Source organism: Nanorana parkeri, unplaced genomic scaffold (genome assembly GCF_000935625.1).
Source record: "Nanorana parkeri isolate BGI_ZX_2015 unplaced genomic scaffold, ASM93562v1 scaffold16, whole genome shotgun sequence".
Classification (NCBI taxonomy): domain Eukaryota; kingdom Metazoa; phylum Chordata; class Amphibia; order Anura; family Dicroglossidae; genus Nanorana; species Nanorana parkeri.
This window is the reverse complement of record NW_017306284.1, coordinates 3052296-3069428: the sequence shown is the minus strand read 5'-3', so window position 1 is coordinate 3069428 and position 17133 is coordinate 3052296. Positions and strand designations below refer to the sequence as shown.

The window sequence follows — 17133 nt, the reverse complement described above, 5'->3', positions numbered from 1 at the left end:
CCACACCCGTGAATTCAAAACATGGTGCATGAAAGATCACATTGATCATTGGAAGGAGAGACAATACTGAGGTCTTCATGGCAGAAGAGTGACTGCTCTGACCTCACCATTCACACAATGTTTGTCATGTGGGGAGTGTTACCCATTTGGATAAGCCATGATGGAGTGCAAACAAGAGTGTTACCATCACACGCAGGCCCATGTAAACATTTCATTGGCCATATGAACAAAAGATCTCTGGGGATTCCATAAGGAAACTATTTAAACACAAAAAGATAAAAAGTCGAATCATTCTAAAAAGTGACATTAAAGGCTGTTTTAGGTTCCAGGTCTCTCTCAAAACAAGGAATGGTTCTAAATAGAAACTGGTGTAAACTGAAACCCAGTAAATAAATGTACGTCAGTGGAAAGTGAGGAAGTTCCAAGTCTCTCTCATTGACATAAATAACATAATACAGGTACATTTGTGGCAGCTTTAAATATAATGTTCATGTATTGTATTACTTAAAATGTCAATTTTGAGAAAGATCTGGAACACAACTCCCTCGCTTACATCGTATACTGGGTTTCAATTTACACTGGTTTCTATTTACAACCATTCCTTCAGGAACCTAACCCCAGCGAAAAATTGAGGGCTACCTGTACTTGTCTGTAAACAAAAGGATACAGGAGAAAAGATAAAAGTGCCTTCATTTGGTCTCCCAATGGTTGCTCCAACCTCATACCAATATAGTCGAGCACTTGGGTAATGAACATAAATGTAACATAATTGTAATTAAATCGGTTGGATTTAATTGTAAATGTTGTCAAGACTATATATATTTTTTGTTACAAAACCAGTGCACAGACTACCTCAGTATTTACTTGTGCTGATGCCAGCAGCTTTCATTATAATACGGTGTATATGCAATGGGGTGAAGAGGTCGCCTAGCTAGACTGACCATTATGAGAAGATCCCACCTCAACCGTCTCCAGGTTGGTTACTAAAGAAATGTAGTAGAGACAGAGTTAAGCTGGAATGAGAAATATACATTTCATATCCAATGTCATTTGGTCTTTAGATGCAGAAGCCAGGGGGAAGTCAAAACTGAAAGAAAAGTTTTTCTTTAAGATGTCTTCATGGTTGGAGAAAACAGCAGCAGGAGGAAGCAAAACAGTGGCTTTGAGGAGACAAGACTACCATGGGATGCTTCTAGGAGCAGGCAAAACAGTGGCTTTGAGGAGACAAGACTACCATGGTAAGCTTCTTGGAGCAGGCAAAACTGAGGCTTTGAGGAGACCAGACTAACATGGTAAGCTTCTTGGAGCAGGCAAAACAGAGGCTTTGAGGACACGAGACTACCATGGGATGCTTCTAGGAGCAGGCAAAACAGAGGCTTTGGAGGAGGCAAGTACAACATGGGATGCCTACATAATCCATGCCAATCCAATCTAGAATTTATTTATGAATTTGCACCATACAGGAGTAGTATTTTATAATTTAATAATCATGCTGGAAAGAAAGTGGGAGAGGTAAATCATTTCACAACTTACAAAGCCACATATAGTACATGATCCCATTTATACTGCCAAGTGAATAAAAGGGGACAACCAAGTGGTGGCCACTTTACAACACATAGGGACCATAGGGAACTAAAGTATCCACCCTGCAGAAGGAGGGACAGTGTCAGCACCAAATTCAGAGATGATTTGAGGATCTACCTACGAGTGATGACAAATAAGATACATTTTTTTTTTTTTTTTAATACCTAGGAAACTTGAATGTTTAACTCCTGAGTTTAGGGTCACTTTAATAGGAAACAAAGCAAATTTCCTTAACTATGTGCTGAGACTGCGCTGGTCAAGGCTGCTCACCACATCTGGGGTGAAAGGGTCTGTCAAATCCATCCGTTGAAGCAATTATTTCTAAACTTCTGAAAGGGAACATAGTTTCAGGGCACAGCAGACCAGTGCAGCACAAGTCTCAGTGACATGGATAATACTGCTTCTAGGGATCACGCAATCATAGCCCCCTGCACTGGATGAATGACTCATCTTTGACATGTAACCGACACCATTAATGGCTAATGTGTATAGGAGGGGTTCTCACCTCCCCCTCAGAAACAGAAAACAGCACTAAGGCCCCATTCACACCTAGGCGTATTGTAATATGCGCGACCGTCACGCGGTTTTTTTACCGCGATTCGCGGTAAAAAAGTTGCGCGACCGTCGCGCGATTCCAAAGGCTACTTGGCTGTATCCCAATGGAAAACGCCCTACAAAACGGCCCAAAGTAGTCCCGGGACCTTTTCAGGCGTGGGCCGTTTTGTAGGGCGTTAGGGACGGGCGGAAATACGCCTAGGTGGGGACGAGGGCATTGACTACAATGCTATTTATTTTTTTGAGCGTTTTGTAGCGCGTTCGTCGAGCATAGGACGCGCTACAAAACGGTCAGGTGTGAACGCAGCCTTAGAGGCTGAACAGTGAAGACATTTGTTAAAAAAACAACTGTAGAAAAAAATAAATACAGACATTTCCAAAAGCAACAAGATTTGTTTTATTTCAGAGATAACATTTGATTGAGGACCATGGGGCATCTACTCCTATGCTTTCTTTAGTTTTAACAAATTCCCCCCCGTGCCCTTTAATCACAAAGCACGGCTCCAAGATAATAGTTGGTTGTCACGTTGACATGACACACTGTTGTTATTTCCCAGTTGCTTTCACCTGACTCTTAATTAACCGCATCCAGACCCAGCCAAAGCAAAAATTAAAGACTCTGTCACAAAGTAAAACACCCGAGCACTGCACTATTGACCTCTTACTATGGTGGGAAGCCTTGCTGGCACATAAGATGGTGAGGGAGGGTCATGGCAAGCTTCTTGACCAGAGAGGCTAGTTGATCATTTCTTGTTGGGGTATCCCCAGGATTCAAGAGCTCCAGGTACTAGTTGTGAGTGACATTTGTCTTATAGCAGTGTAAAGAAAGAATGCACTTTAAATGCCACTAGGGAGAGTCAGATATATAAAAGTGGACAATATAGCCCAAGTATCCACACAAAAATAGAAATAGATTACTTTATGGGTGCAGCTGACTTAGAATACAAGACAAAAAACCTGTATTCTAATCTTAATTTGTTTTGGATGGAATAAAAATGGTATAAAAAGTTAAAGCAGATGCAAACCCAAAATGCAAAATATCAGATATAAAAAAGGCAACCCCGCTATTCTTTTGATGAAAAAAAAAAAATGAAAAACATGTTCTTCTCCATTTTTCTGGTCAGAGGGGTGGGCGGCAAGAGTCTGCGAGTTTTTCACTTCCATGGATGGTACCAACTCGTCACTACCTTCAACTCACTCTTTATCCTGTTAGTTGAATGAGCTTTGAGGCAAACCTCGCTTTTGCACGACAGTCTGAAGCCGCAAGATGGAGTGACAACTGCACAGTTGCATTTCACAGCAGTCAGTGGGTGTTGTCACACTTGAAAAAGAAGTGGTAAGGCCAACAGGATCCTTAGTTAAAAGATAACCATTTACTGCAGCTTGCTGGTCCTTAGGACGTAAAAGCTGCAACATTTTTCATGCTAAGAACATATGTTGCAAATGCATTAATTACCTCATAGTTTTACCAAAAATGCAGTGTGTTTGCTACTTCCTGTGAGATGAACTGCAAGCAAAATACATTTTATTTTACTTCATTTTTATTTTACTTCAGTATATAGTTCCAGTGGGTGCTGCAATGGCCAATGGATGGCGCCGTACAACTAAAAGTAATGAGGTCAGCACAGTGGCGAAGTGATTAGAGCTTCTGCCTTGTAGCACTGGGGGGTTACTGGTTCAAATCACAGCCAGGTCACCATCTACAAGGAGTTTGCATGTTCTCCTTGTGCTTGCGTGGGCTTTCCTCCAGGTACTCCGGTTTCCTCCCACACTCTGAAGACATGCTGGTAGGTTAATTGGCTCCGGTCTTAATTGGCCCTGTATGCATGCGAGATAGGGACCTTAGACTGAAAGCTGCTTGAGGGCAGGGACTGATGTGACCTGTGTACTGTGTAAAGCACTGCGTAAAATTGTCAGCGCCATATAAATACCCGTATAAAATAAAATGGGTCACCAGCACACTGAGGTCCACTTTATCAATCCATCTTTTACAGACGCTCAGATGAACATGGTGTCAAACAATCGCAACATTTCAGAACCACATACAATCCCTCCATCAGGTAAAACAATGTGACCTCAATGTCGCATTGTTTTGCCTGACGAAGGGACCGTATGTGGTTCCAAATTGTTGCAATTGTTTGTGACAATGTGTGGTAATGAGATGAATAAAAGCAGACACGGTAAGCGAGTGTAGCCACCCAGAGACAGGCCGTGTGTTATTCACAAGGAATATGAAAAAACTTCAGGAGAAAACAAATGCAGCCACCAGCTCTAAACAACTGGTAAGCTACAACATATTACATTTTGGTTTTTGGCTTTAGATACACTTTAATAACTTAAAAACTGCATGAAAAAAATATATAAATAGGCAAAAAAGGTGAATGTAATGTGCAACAACTCACTAATAAGTTAGTTTTTGTGTTTGCATCCACTTTAAAGGCTTCGTTTAGCTTTCTGACCATGTCAAACCCATAAAACATGGCCATGTCCTTGGTATGGACACGGACAAGAGGAAGAGTCTGCAGAAGCCAGAGCACTGCACCCGCAATTCAATGCTTTAATGGCTCCGATGCAGAAAAATAAACAAATGCACATTTTTTTCTTTTATAAAGTGTGCACTTATTATTTTTTTCAAAAACGTGGAATTTCTCTTTAAGAACATCCTAATGTTTGGCAACTGTCTGTAAAATAACTGCACCATTCCTATAGGATGCCCTTCTCTGCAGCCACTACCTCTATTTATTCTAGTGTTGAACAGTGTACCGGGACTCAAACATATTGTTTAGCAGTGAAATTTGTTAAGTCGCTGACAGCTTTCCCCTTGTTTGTTCAAAGCAGCTACAGCAGAATTTTATAGCGCCCGGTAAGCTCCCCTAATACTCTCTCTACATGTCTGACAGGTTCTGCCAGTATCTGAATAGCACAGTGATTATGTTTTTTTTTTTTCCATGAACACTGTTGCTGCAGGTAGCGTTCTGGTGTGAATTACACTATGTAGCTTCACATTTTGAAATCGATCTCTTTTATATCCAGTGATGTTCGCATAAAAACGTCGGAGATGCGACTCCTTGGATTGTGGGAACTTGCAAACTCTCGCGCTTGCCCCCGGCGGTTATCATATGATCTGGCCTAAATTGTAGGGGCAAGTTTGTAAAATGTCATTTTTCTCATTTTATGAGTCACATGTGATATGATATTTGATTTGGACATACTGTTAAAACTTGCCCAGAATAATATGAAACCTTTTTTATTTGTTTTGTAAGGTTATAGCTTTGTGATAAGGTTTCAGGCCTGTGTGTACCTGCTTTATGAATGCCGTCATTCTGCTCGGCATGAATGTTCTACAATTCGATTCCTTTTCTCTTTCATTTATATTCTTTTCTTGGTATTTCTTTAGCATTTTGAATATTTTTTGTTCCCATTTTGGCTTTCCTCCCTTCCTTTACTTCTTTCGTCTCTTGTGCTCTTTTCCTTTTTTATTCAAATCTTTTTTCGTCTGTTTTTTTGTTGTTAAACCTCCTGTATCATGCCAGAAAAACTGGAAGACAATTAGCATGCCACACCTAGCAATTACAGCAAGTGATATGACAGTTCTCTGCTCTTCTGGGTTATGAAGACTCCACTTTGTAATTAAGGTGAATCTTCAGCCAAGACTTTAAAAGCAAAACTGAACTGGAATACAGATAAAAAGGGCCAGCCAAGTCGGTGTGCCAAATACTCGATGCATGAAAATCTGGTCTTTTTGGATGCGCCAAATAGTTCAATTTGAATGGATTGAAGAGAAAGATGTAAATAATGCATGAAAAGTTTTTAAAAAAATCACGTGTGCCAAAGAAATAATGGTTCTGAAAATTAGTTTGGGAATATTTGGCGCAATAGAGGTGTGCAGTAGGATGATCAAGAGGATGATGGTGAAGACAGGTACACATTCTACTATGTGCCACATAAACTATATGCTCTGCAATATAATAGTTTATTCGGTATGTGATGCACCAAAATAAGAGGTCACATGCGACAATTGGCATTCGTCAACAATTGTCAGTCTTAGTTTGCCTGACCCAATGTATTGAACATAGTTTTTGAATGCTGCGTACCACAAATGCAAGCATTCCCTGTGCACTAAATAATCTGAAAACCTAGTCAGTCGTTCTCCTGAAAAATCAGGCAGGCAATGCTTGGCTTTCTTATTGGAAGGCCAAGCATGTTTTACAAACTCAGTGCCACAGATGCAACCTGTAACACAATTTGGTAAAAGAAAAAAAAAGGAAGAAGGGGCTAAAAACCAGATGATTAGTTTCAATTATAAATGGAAACAGAACCAACTGTAGACTTTTTTGGAGTTGGCAAATCCAACTGCTTTATACTTTAGGAACCAAATAATGAGCAAGCTGACAGAACCGTGTACAGACATTTTTCCAAAACTGCATGATTCTTTATTATTGGGATTCATATAGCGCTGGCAATTTTTCGCAGTGCTTTTACATACTGCACATTCACATCAGTCCCTGCCCCCGGGGAGCTTACAGTCTAAAGTCTTTATCTCACCCATATACTAGGGCCGAATTAGACAGCCAATTAACCTTCCAGCATGTCTAAGGGTCCCTATACAACTTACAATTATCACTCAATTATATTTGTCCCGTCATCGCACCCTCGTTCGATTTCCACTCAAATAGCCCATCATGCACAGACCAATGTAGACTTCAACAATCGTCCGTTAGCACTACTAACAGGCCAAATTTCGTCGATCGACAAAACAGATTTTTGTTTACGCATGTGTCGTGTTCATTTTGCGATTTTTGTTGTACAAATATAAAGGATGTCACCAGCACACCAAGCTGTAGTGTTCAGCTATTGAATGATATTGGTTGTCATTAAAATGGACATTTGCTGAACACTACAGCTTGGTGTGCTGGCGACATCCTTTATATTTTCACATTATTTCACGATGCCACCGTGGTCACTGCGAGCACCCATTTGCATTTTTTCAAAAAATCGGTAAGGTGTGCAGCAAGATACATATACTTTCTTTTGTTGTACAAAAATGCCATTAATCCATCGATTTTCGTCTGCTTCGACAAACGTTTCTAGTTTGCCCATTCTACCACATTTAGCCAGTTGTACAGCAATTGCGATCATGCACTTACGATATTTGTAAAGTGTATGGGCACCTTTAGGAGTGTGGGAGGAAACCTATGTAAGTGTAGGAAGAACATCCAAACTCCTTGCAGATAGTGTGCTGACAGGGATGTGAACCAGGGACCCCCTATTATATGGGGTCTGGTCTCATGCTTATAGAATATACTAACTTATCAAAAATGACTAGTACACACTGTAGTAAGAACAACTTAATCTGTACTCACAATTAAAGGCCAAGCTTACCTTTCTGGCCATTTTCCATGCTAAATCCATATGCCGTGTGTAACATGAGACATGGTCAGATCATAACCCCCCCCCCCCCGACACACACCTGAATAGTGGGGTTCTTCTCCCAGCAGGATTATTTACAATTTAGAATTTGGTACTGCTGTGCGAAGAATTCCACCAAAACTCATCCCATCAGCCACCGCGGCAGAGGGACTTTTAAATCTCAATTGAATACAAGTGCAGGGACATCATTACACATGCCGTTACAGAAACATGGAGCATTGTGGTTGTGATCATTAACTATTAATCACTGCTAAATGCTAGCAGTCACCAATTGCTAGCCATTAACTGCAGGCAATCACAGGCATGAGTGTGTCCACTGTACATTCATAACCGGCAAAGAGCTAAAAAGCCTCATAGAAAAAGCAGGCGCTAAACACACAAATCAATGCATGGTGGCATAGAATTAAGCGGAACACACACTTCTACATTCCTAGCAAGCCATTGAAATTACACTGCATGTACACAAGAGCTTCCAGGCTTCCTCTTATTTCATGTACAAATTGAAGAACGAGAGCTGTTGACTTTTTACTAAGCCATGTGGTATTTAACAAGGCAAATTCAGAGATCGGCCCTGCTATGTAAACATACCCAATGCTGAAGTATGGAGGCTTAACAGTTTCCTACAATCATTTAAGAAATGGGTAATAACTGTAAGAATGTGTTTGTGCACAGAACAAACTAGAGAAACCCAACGAGTCTACCAGACTGGCCAAAGTCCTGCTACATAATACCTGCAAAAAACATTCGCTATGTCAGATTCAGGTGTCATTTGCCATGATCAGGCCATGTAAGGGGTGATGATCATTAGGATTCAGAGGTGACCTAGGAGGTCAGCAAGAGGAACATGAGGGCTGCTGGACACTTAGTCGAAGTTTAGGTTTCCCAGCAGACTTTGGGAAACCATTCCTTTGGAATGGAGTAAAGCTTGGAGGCCTGAGCAGTGGAAAAGGCAAGTAAGTACACTTTTGTCTAGAAGGGTATGCTATTTTGGAGATTTTGTGTACATCCCAGGGTCACTTTCAAAAAGGACTTCTTACATGTGCGTGACAAAGGGACAGTATATCTGCAAAGGGCATCTCCTGACCCCATTAAACTCCCCTTTACCAGCGCTCCCCTGCTGCTCCTACGGTAGCTTCACCACAGCCGGATACAAAACCCACATTCCCTGGTATGGAGGAACAAGTGAGCAATTACTAGCCCCAATCTATGTCAGAAATGCAGTCGTGTAAGCATTTCACTGCATATCATACTTGTACGATTGTGTATGTGACAAATAAATCTATCTATGACTAAAATAGTGACATCTAAAAATTGGAAGAAAAAGAAAAAAAATTCTTTAGAAAATGAGTGCACGAGACGGAAAACCTTAAAATCACATTGCATTTTGCATGGACTTCGTTAAACTAACGAGAAGTGAAAGCCTACTCACAGATAACCCTAAAACCAATGCTTTGACGCTAACCAGTCACTGCGGCTGCTATGGGGCTGCAAGCACAAACGTTTTATTGAGTCGTTTATTCTGACAACTGATCCCCTATCTCTGAGAGTTCCTGAGCCTGATGAAACCTGTGAGCTTTGTGCTGGAAAGACCATTGTTTTCTATGGCTCTGTGCCAGATTTGGAGTGCTGTTTCGTCTTGCAAGCGACAGAACAAAGCTCCAAACCACCGAGCCAAACATTCCAAAACAAGACAAGCATTATAGGAGGAGGAAAAAAAAATTGCACTGAGAGATGGGAATAAAATGACTTCCAACAGCTCGGTGACATACTGGTCAAAATATTGACTCCAAGAAAATGGAAGAGAGTAAATGTCCTCTTATTTATCACTCAGGGGGACACTAGGCTACTTTGCTGAGGAATGCTGCCATCTAAGAGCCTTTGTGATCTTGAACAATCATTTCTCATTACTTCTGAAGGATATATGAAAGTAGTGGGAGGATTTCTACTAGAATATGGGAGCGAGTGAAATATGACCAGAATTTTATACAGACAAAAAAAAAGAAAAACCCACAAACAAGACTGACATGTGGTCCTCACCTTCCCCAGAAAAACCAAGATTGGCATGTGTCCATCACCTTCTCTAGGAAAACCAAAACTGACATGCAACCCTCACCTTCCCCAGAAAACCCAAGATTGACATGCAACCATCACCCCTCTGTAGGAAAACCAAAATTGACATGTGACCATCACCTTTTCTAGGAAAACCAAAATTGACATGTGACCCGGAAGTGACAAATTCATTGTTGCTTCCAAGTTCACTCATTAAGCTGGCCATAATGCGATGGTTGTAAGGTAATTAAAAAAAAACTTACGATCTGCCCATCTTGGACAGGCAGATCGTACTTGCGATCATCGCAAGCCCGCCCCGCTGAGGGACGGGCTTCCGATGACTGCAATGCTGAGCGGACAGTGTGCGTTTGCGAGCAGGCGGGTTTTCAAACATGCTCGTAAGACAAAAGACATGGGACCGTACAGTAGAAACAGTCGCACGCCTTCCATACACGTGCCGATTATCGTACGATCGCGGGATTTCCCACGATTATCGTACGATAAATCGGCAGGTGTATGGGCACCTTTTAAAAGGTGGCCACACACTTTACAACCATCGCAAGACCTTAGTCTTGCGATGGTTGTAAAGTAATTGAAAAAACGTACGATCTGCCCATCTTGGACAGGCAGATCGTACTCTAGATTATTGCAAGCACGCCCACCTGGGGGGCGGGATTCCGATGACCGCAATGCTGAATGGGCAGTGTGCGCGTGCGCACACCGGCCCGTTCGCATTTGTCTCCCGAGCACCGTTCAAACCAGCCGAAAATCGTACGATTTTCGGCTGGTTTTCTAGCGTGCTCCTTAGACAAAAGACGTGCGACCGTACAGTAGAAACGGTCGCACGTCTTCATTCACACTGCTCGATTCTCTTACGATCGCGGGATTTACCACGATTCTCGTAGAGAATCGAGCAGTGTATGGGCACCTTTAGAGAGATCAGAGCACGGATGTTCATTGGTCTCCCTCCCATCTTGCCACTGACACACATCATGGCTGTCCAAGGCCCACAGGAGAGGCAGCAGAGCCTGGGATACGGGGGTGGGCACAACTTGAGGAAGCGATCAGCCACCCAAATCACTTGCAATACAAAGCCGACATTTGGCTGGTGTGGGCTGAACACAAAAGCCCGTGCTCCTGACAATGTAAGCCTTCTATCAGTGGCAGCAAAAGGGTTATAGCAGGTCTGCATAACAGCCAAGCAAGTAGCATTTTTTTTTTAGAAATGAGATTAAAAATGGCAGCTTACATGTGTCTTAAATGACAGGTTTCCCAAAAGAAAAATCTGCTAAATTCTTTCCAAAACTTGTGAGCAGACCAGCTGTCCGCCCTCACCACCAGCTGTGTCCACTAAATAAAACAAGGATCAGGTTGGTCAGTGCAGCACACAAACCTATTTCCAGCACGCTGCACCAGTCTGGCCTGGTTTATGATGCACAGGAGAGCGGTGAATGTGGGAGGGTGTAAAATCTTTTTTTTTACAGTACGCTGAAACACTCAGGGATGGAAAAACAAAAGCTTCAGGACAAACAGACGCTGTGTTACTCTAAACTCATTGTCATAAAAATGGAGCATAATTTGTGTTTGGAGCCATGCAACATGCCCTCTATAGACACATCTAATGCGGCAATGAAAAAGCAATAAGAAAGTGCAATATATTAGTAAAATACAAGCAGATGGAGTTGCTGCGGTCATTTGAGTGGAAGCATACTGTTAATTGGTTGTTATTGGTCACTCACTGTATTCAGACTTTTTAAAGTGTATATAAACCCAAACAATAACCTGCTCTTTTATTCCTTTTTGGTCTGTGAAATATACCATTGAAAGCATTTTGTTAGATAAAGAAGAAATACCGGTTGATTATATAAAGATTCATAATTAGCCCTCTCCGTTATCTTGGATCACAGAACATATTTGTCCCAATTTTGTAAAGATGAGCACAGTGGAAGGGATTCAGCAAATTAGCAAAAAGGCACCTGGGCAGGGCTGACACCATTCGGTCCACAATATTCTTTGAGTCGTCAGTCCATGAGCCGAGTGCCTCTCCGACACATACAACAGGTATTTTCTATACCCGTATGGTCTTGGGGAGATGTGTAAAAATATTAAATAATGGACTTCATTATAGCTGCCATATAATTGCAAGGAAAGAAGGCAAGTTTTAAACTGCTTGTATTTAAACCTGAACTCCAGCCACATATAACAAAATCAACCAATGAATGCAGTTCTAGATAGGTTAAAACATCATGAAATTGGTATTTAAAATGTAACTGGTGCAAGTACCCAAATCTGACTTACGATCAGCCTCTTTTACACAACAGGCTGGGAGAGCGAGGGGCAGCAATAATATATTTGATAGATTACAGCTTACTAGTCATTAGATGTGGTGATTGTATTTTGTATTTTCTCAGACTCCCCCCTCTTTTCACCTAATGATCCTGCCAATAACACACTTCCTGTTTTAGGGTGACAACGTACTGCATAGCAGGGGTGTTGAATTCCTATAGCCTGGGGCATGTTTTTTTCTACATTTAGCCCAGCTTCGGGCAAGCAGGGCTAAATGTACAGTGGGGAAGCCGCCGTTTGTTTTGTACAAGTGATCTCGGCAATGCCGCCAAGCATTCACTTGCAATAAGCCAGCAGGTCTGCCCCCCCTCCATGGTCCACCCCCACCGCCGGCTGTCTCTCTCCCCGTCGTGGTTTTCAGGGCCCCCCCCCATTAATCTGGGGGACCCCAGACCATGCCAAAGTAGTTCAGGATGGAGAGCGGGGAGCAGAAAGGAGAACGTTAATCCTCAGGTCTGCTCCGTATGAACACTTAGACAGGAATGCTGTACTCACAGCCTTCCTATCTCAGCTGTCACAGGAGAGCCAGCACAGTGCTGTGCTAGGACTCCTGTGTAGGACCACCAATACGGACACCAGTATCAGTGCATCCCTAGTATCTATGGAGGAGTACGGATGTCATCCTAGGACAGAGAATGGGTTTTACAGAACACCCCCTCCAATCAATAACATTGGGGGGAGGTTTTGTTTAGTTCAGAGCTGAAGTTGGCAGGACTGATAACACGTGTTGAGATAATTCTGCAGAGACCAAAAAGGACAGCATTGGATCTTGGCAGGATCAAACAGATATAACAAGACATTTCCAATGGTATATTTATATTTACTAGACCAAAGTGGAGCAAAAAAAAAAAGAGAAATGTTTATTGTTAAAGCTTAAGGCCTTGTTCACACCAAGCGCGTTCCAGGAGCAGAGCAGTTACAGACCGGATCAAAACTGCGTCCAATGTATTCCAAGGGTATTTTGGGGTCTAGTTCACATCGCAGCGTTCAGTTCCAGAGCATGTAAAAAACTGCAGCAAGCCCTATTTTACCTGCACTGGAACACATGTAAACGCATCAAAAATGCATGCAAACGCCCTGGAACGCACTAAAAGCCCATTCTAAACTAAAAACCAAAAACGGCCCGGAACGCATCAAAAACGCAGCACAACCCACTGCACTGCGTGTGCAGAAACTCATGCAGATCTGGTCTGCATTTGGTGTGAACAAGCCCTTAATATACTTTCAGGAATTCAGTAATGTCCGGTTTAAAAGGAAAATACAGCTTTTTAGACTGAAGTCAATAGAGATAAGTAAAAAAAAAATCTTGCTTACCTCCATCTGAGCAGCTGCAATCCTTTGATCATAGTGGCCCAGAAGGTTTGGGAAAAAGGTCATATTGTAACTCAATCCAATACATCTGGGCACTGTGATGGGTTCACAGGTGAATGCACTGTGCCCATATATAACAGGCAGCAGTAAAGTGCTCAGAATGATCAGCCCACAAAGCCACATCTTTACACCGGGGTCTGTAGATACTGTAGAAGGTCAAGTCCAGGTTGGTTACGGCTTCATTGGGATTGGTAATGGTGCAAAGTTAGGAACAGAGAAATTACCATTTACTTCTACATCCAACATTCCCAGGTGGCGATTCAATACCAGGCAGTGGAATCATACAGGATTTATTTTTTGCGGGCATCCTGTTAGGAAAAAACATATAAAGTACATCAACTAAAATGGCAATTATGAGAATAAACACATTCAAGGTCCTTATAACAAAGACATGTAATTTGGCCATAATAGGAACTCTTACAAACAGGAAACACAAGTGTTACTTTGCATCAAGTAACTTGACTAAAGTATCCGGCATTACCCAGAACACAAGATTTGAATAGAGAATCCGGCATTACCCAGAATACAAAGTTTCTATTAGAGGTGCATCGAAATGAAAATTTCTAAACCGAAAACAAAACAAATACATACACATATACATATACATATACATATATTACACACACACACACACACACACACACACACACACACGTCAGGCCGAAACCAAAAGTGTTTTTTTTTTCTAACTTTTTAAAATATAATTTTATTATTTTTAATATTTAATTTTTTTCTAGGGGCTTAGGTGAAACTATGTGTGGTCCCTCCAAAATCCATACCAGACCCTTATCTCAGAAAGGAGCCCCCTGCCAGCATGCTTTAGAGAAGGACCCTTGTCCTCTGTGTGGAAGCGTGGTCTCTCTTCAGAGGTCCAACACACTCCCTGCTGTGTCTGAGACAGAGCTCTCCTATAAGCAAAGCTCTGAAACCCAAAAGATCAGCCTGACAGCCAGGGAAATGGCATTTTTAGAAAGGTAGAACAGCAATGGCAGCCTCCATACATCTCCAGTACCAGTTTACTTTAAAAGGATGCACTTATAAATGTGCATAGGGAACACCATATTGAAGCATGTAAGAATGCAAAGCTCGCATAAAAATGTATTTTCCGACATGCGTTACACCAACAAACACAAAACAATCAATTAAAACACCTGGTGAGCAATACGACGATCAAAACACACTGAGGATTAACAGCTCGAAACACTGAAAAAGTGACAAGAAGAACTCCCTATTCATTAACCTGTCACAACACCGAGGTGTCTAATCCTCCCACTGCCTGAGGTGCAACTGAAAAAGGCGTCCCCCTGTCATCTCTAGACATCTCTGAATGCCGGGATGGAGGAGATATGCGAGTCGTACAAAGATCCATGATGAGAAGGAATAATATTAGATCATCTTGTTGGGTTTGAACTCTTGGCGGCAACACGTGCATGGTCCCGAATGGGCCTAAGGGGGCATGCACACCTATGGCCTTCGAAAACATGCGTGTTCTAATGCACGGTTGCATCCGTGTAAAAAAAAAAAAAAGAAGAAGAGGTAATGGGACAACTGTGTGGAGACACACTGCAACAAAATGGGGAGAGTTTGAAATTCTTTTAGGAGACTTTAGCAGGCTATGTCTACCCATCTCAGTGACAACCGTTACCTTAATTTTTTATCCTGCTGACACATGGATAGGAAAAATTTGAAATCCCACCACTGGGGTCACTGGCAGTAATAACATGTTGACCGAGTATTTACTTTTAAGTCTAGCTAAAACTTTATGCCGACCTCCAGGATAAGCAAATAGTGTCTAAATGCACGAGGCATGTACACTCACCGGCCACTTTATTAGGTACACCTTGCTAGTACTGGGTTGGACCCCCTTTTGCCTTCAGAATGGCCTTAATTCTTCGTGGCATTGATTCAACAAGGTGTTGGAAACATTCCTCAGAGATTTTGGTCTATATTGACAAGATGGCATCACAGGCCCAAAGCGTGCCAAGAAAATATCTCCCACATCATTACACCACCAGCCTGAACCGTTGATATAGGAGGCAGGATGGATCCACGCTTTTCATGTTATTTACACCAAATTCTGACCCGACCATCCGAATGTCGCAACAGAAATCAAGACTCATCAGACCACCAACGTTTTTCCAATCTTCTATTGTCCAATTTCTGATCCAAGGTTCAATGTTCTGTGTGTTCAGAGATGGTATTCTGCATACCTCAGATGTAATGGAGTGGTTATATGAGTTACTGTCTCACCATTTTCCTCTGACTTCCGTCATCAACAAGGCCTTTTCATCCACACAACAGCCGCTCACTGGATATTTTCTCTTTTTGGACCATTCTCTGTAAACCCCAGAGATGGTTGTGTGTGAAAATCCCAGTAGATCAGCAGTTTTTGAGATACTCAGACCAGCCCGCCTGGCACCAACAACCATGCCACTTTCAAAGTCACTTAAATCCCCTTCCTTCCCCAATCTGATGCTCAGTTTGAACTTCAGCAAGTCGTCTTCACCACGTCCAGATGTCTAAATGCATTGAGTTGCTGCCATGCGATTGGCTGCTTAGCAATTTGTGTTATCAATTGAACAGGTGTACCTAATAAAGTAGCCGGTGAGTATATATTCTTATTTGGATCTTGGTGTGCTTTGTGCATTTCTTCTAGATCTGTACATTAATCCAGCATTCATTTTCCCTCTCTGCAGGAGCTTCCTTTAATCAAGACCAGTCACTGCTGCTCTCTCTCCTTGTGCAAGGGGACTGGTCTTGTATCCGCCCCCTCCAGTAATTATCTGCAGGCAGTCTGTAGTGGCTGGGGTCTGTTTGGCCCCTCCCACAGCTCTGCTCAGGTTATGTGCAGCATAGTAATGATGTCACTGCCATAAAAAAAAAAAAAAAAAAAAAAGAAAAAAAAAAAGATAGAAGAAGAAGAAGAAGAAGAAGAAGAAGAAGAAGAAGAAGAAGAAGAAGAAGAAGAAGAAGAAGAAGAAGGGTTCTGAGCACCATAATAATGATTACCCTGCCAAAAAAAAAAAAAAAAAAAAGAAGAAGAAGAAGAAGAAGAAGAAGAAGAAGAAGAAGAAGAAGAAGAAGAAGAAGAAAAGGTATTCACTGGATTTGCAAGGGCATCTGGTGTACAGAGTGGATTTATATGCTTTCTAGCTACCAAGGAATATAGTTGCATTTCTATACATATTTTATTTTTGGCTTGAGTTGAGCTTAAAAAAGAAAAAGAAAAAAAAAAAAGCCCTTTGGCTGAAGTTGAGCATTCAGGGCAAATTAAACAATGAAACTGAGAGCCAGATTGGTTGCTTAGGGCAGCACATACACTTTCTTTTGAAGCAAAAAGTCTCCGGAGTGCGGTATTAAGCAGGCCATGAAGTGACATTCCCTGCATGCCTCGTGGATCAAACCACAGCCGCCATTGTGGCAGTATTGATAATAGATAACAGAGAACAGGAAAGTTATGCCCCCTGGGCGGAGGTGGTGGGTGTACACCCTCCCATACTGGTGTTCAGGTAAATATACAATTATGTCTTTTTAATATGTAAAGCTCCAGTATGTTAATTATACACACTCAGGCAAAAAAACAATCCAAAATAGCCCTAGGAACCATGATAAATATCTACTCAGCTTCCTGAAAAACAACAAGTAGCATCAAATATTAACCTCTTATGGACAAAGGGAATGAAGAGTCCTAGCTGTCTTTTCTCCCCGCTGGAGTGGACACAGACCGCAGCAGGGAGGAGAACAGGTACAGCAGAGCTGATGCAGTGGCGGGGGGGGGTGGTGGGGGGGGGGGGGGCG

General features: G+C 42.0%; 1 protein-coding gene across 1 annotated transcript in view; it reads right to left on the bottom strand.

Moving 5' to 3' along the window:
- FZD6 (frizzled class receptor 6) overlaps window positions 1-17133 on the bottom strand; it is a 50037-nt gene that overhangs the window by 18250 nt on the left and 14654 nt on the right. Inside the window, exon 2 of the mRNA XM_018559453.1 lies at window positions 13279-13643. Within this exon, the coding sequence (XP_018414955.1) occupies window positions 13279-13458 (180 nt within the window). The 5' untranslated portion in view covers window positions 13459-13643. The remainder of the gene's footprint in view (window positions 1-13278; window positions 13644-17133) is intronic.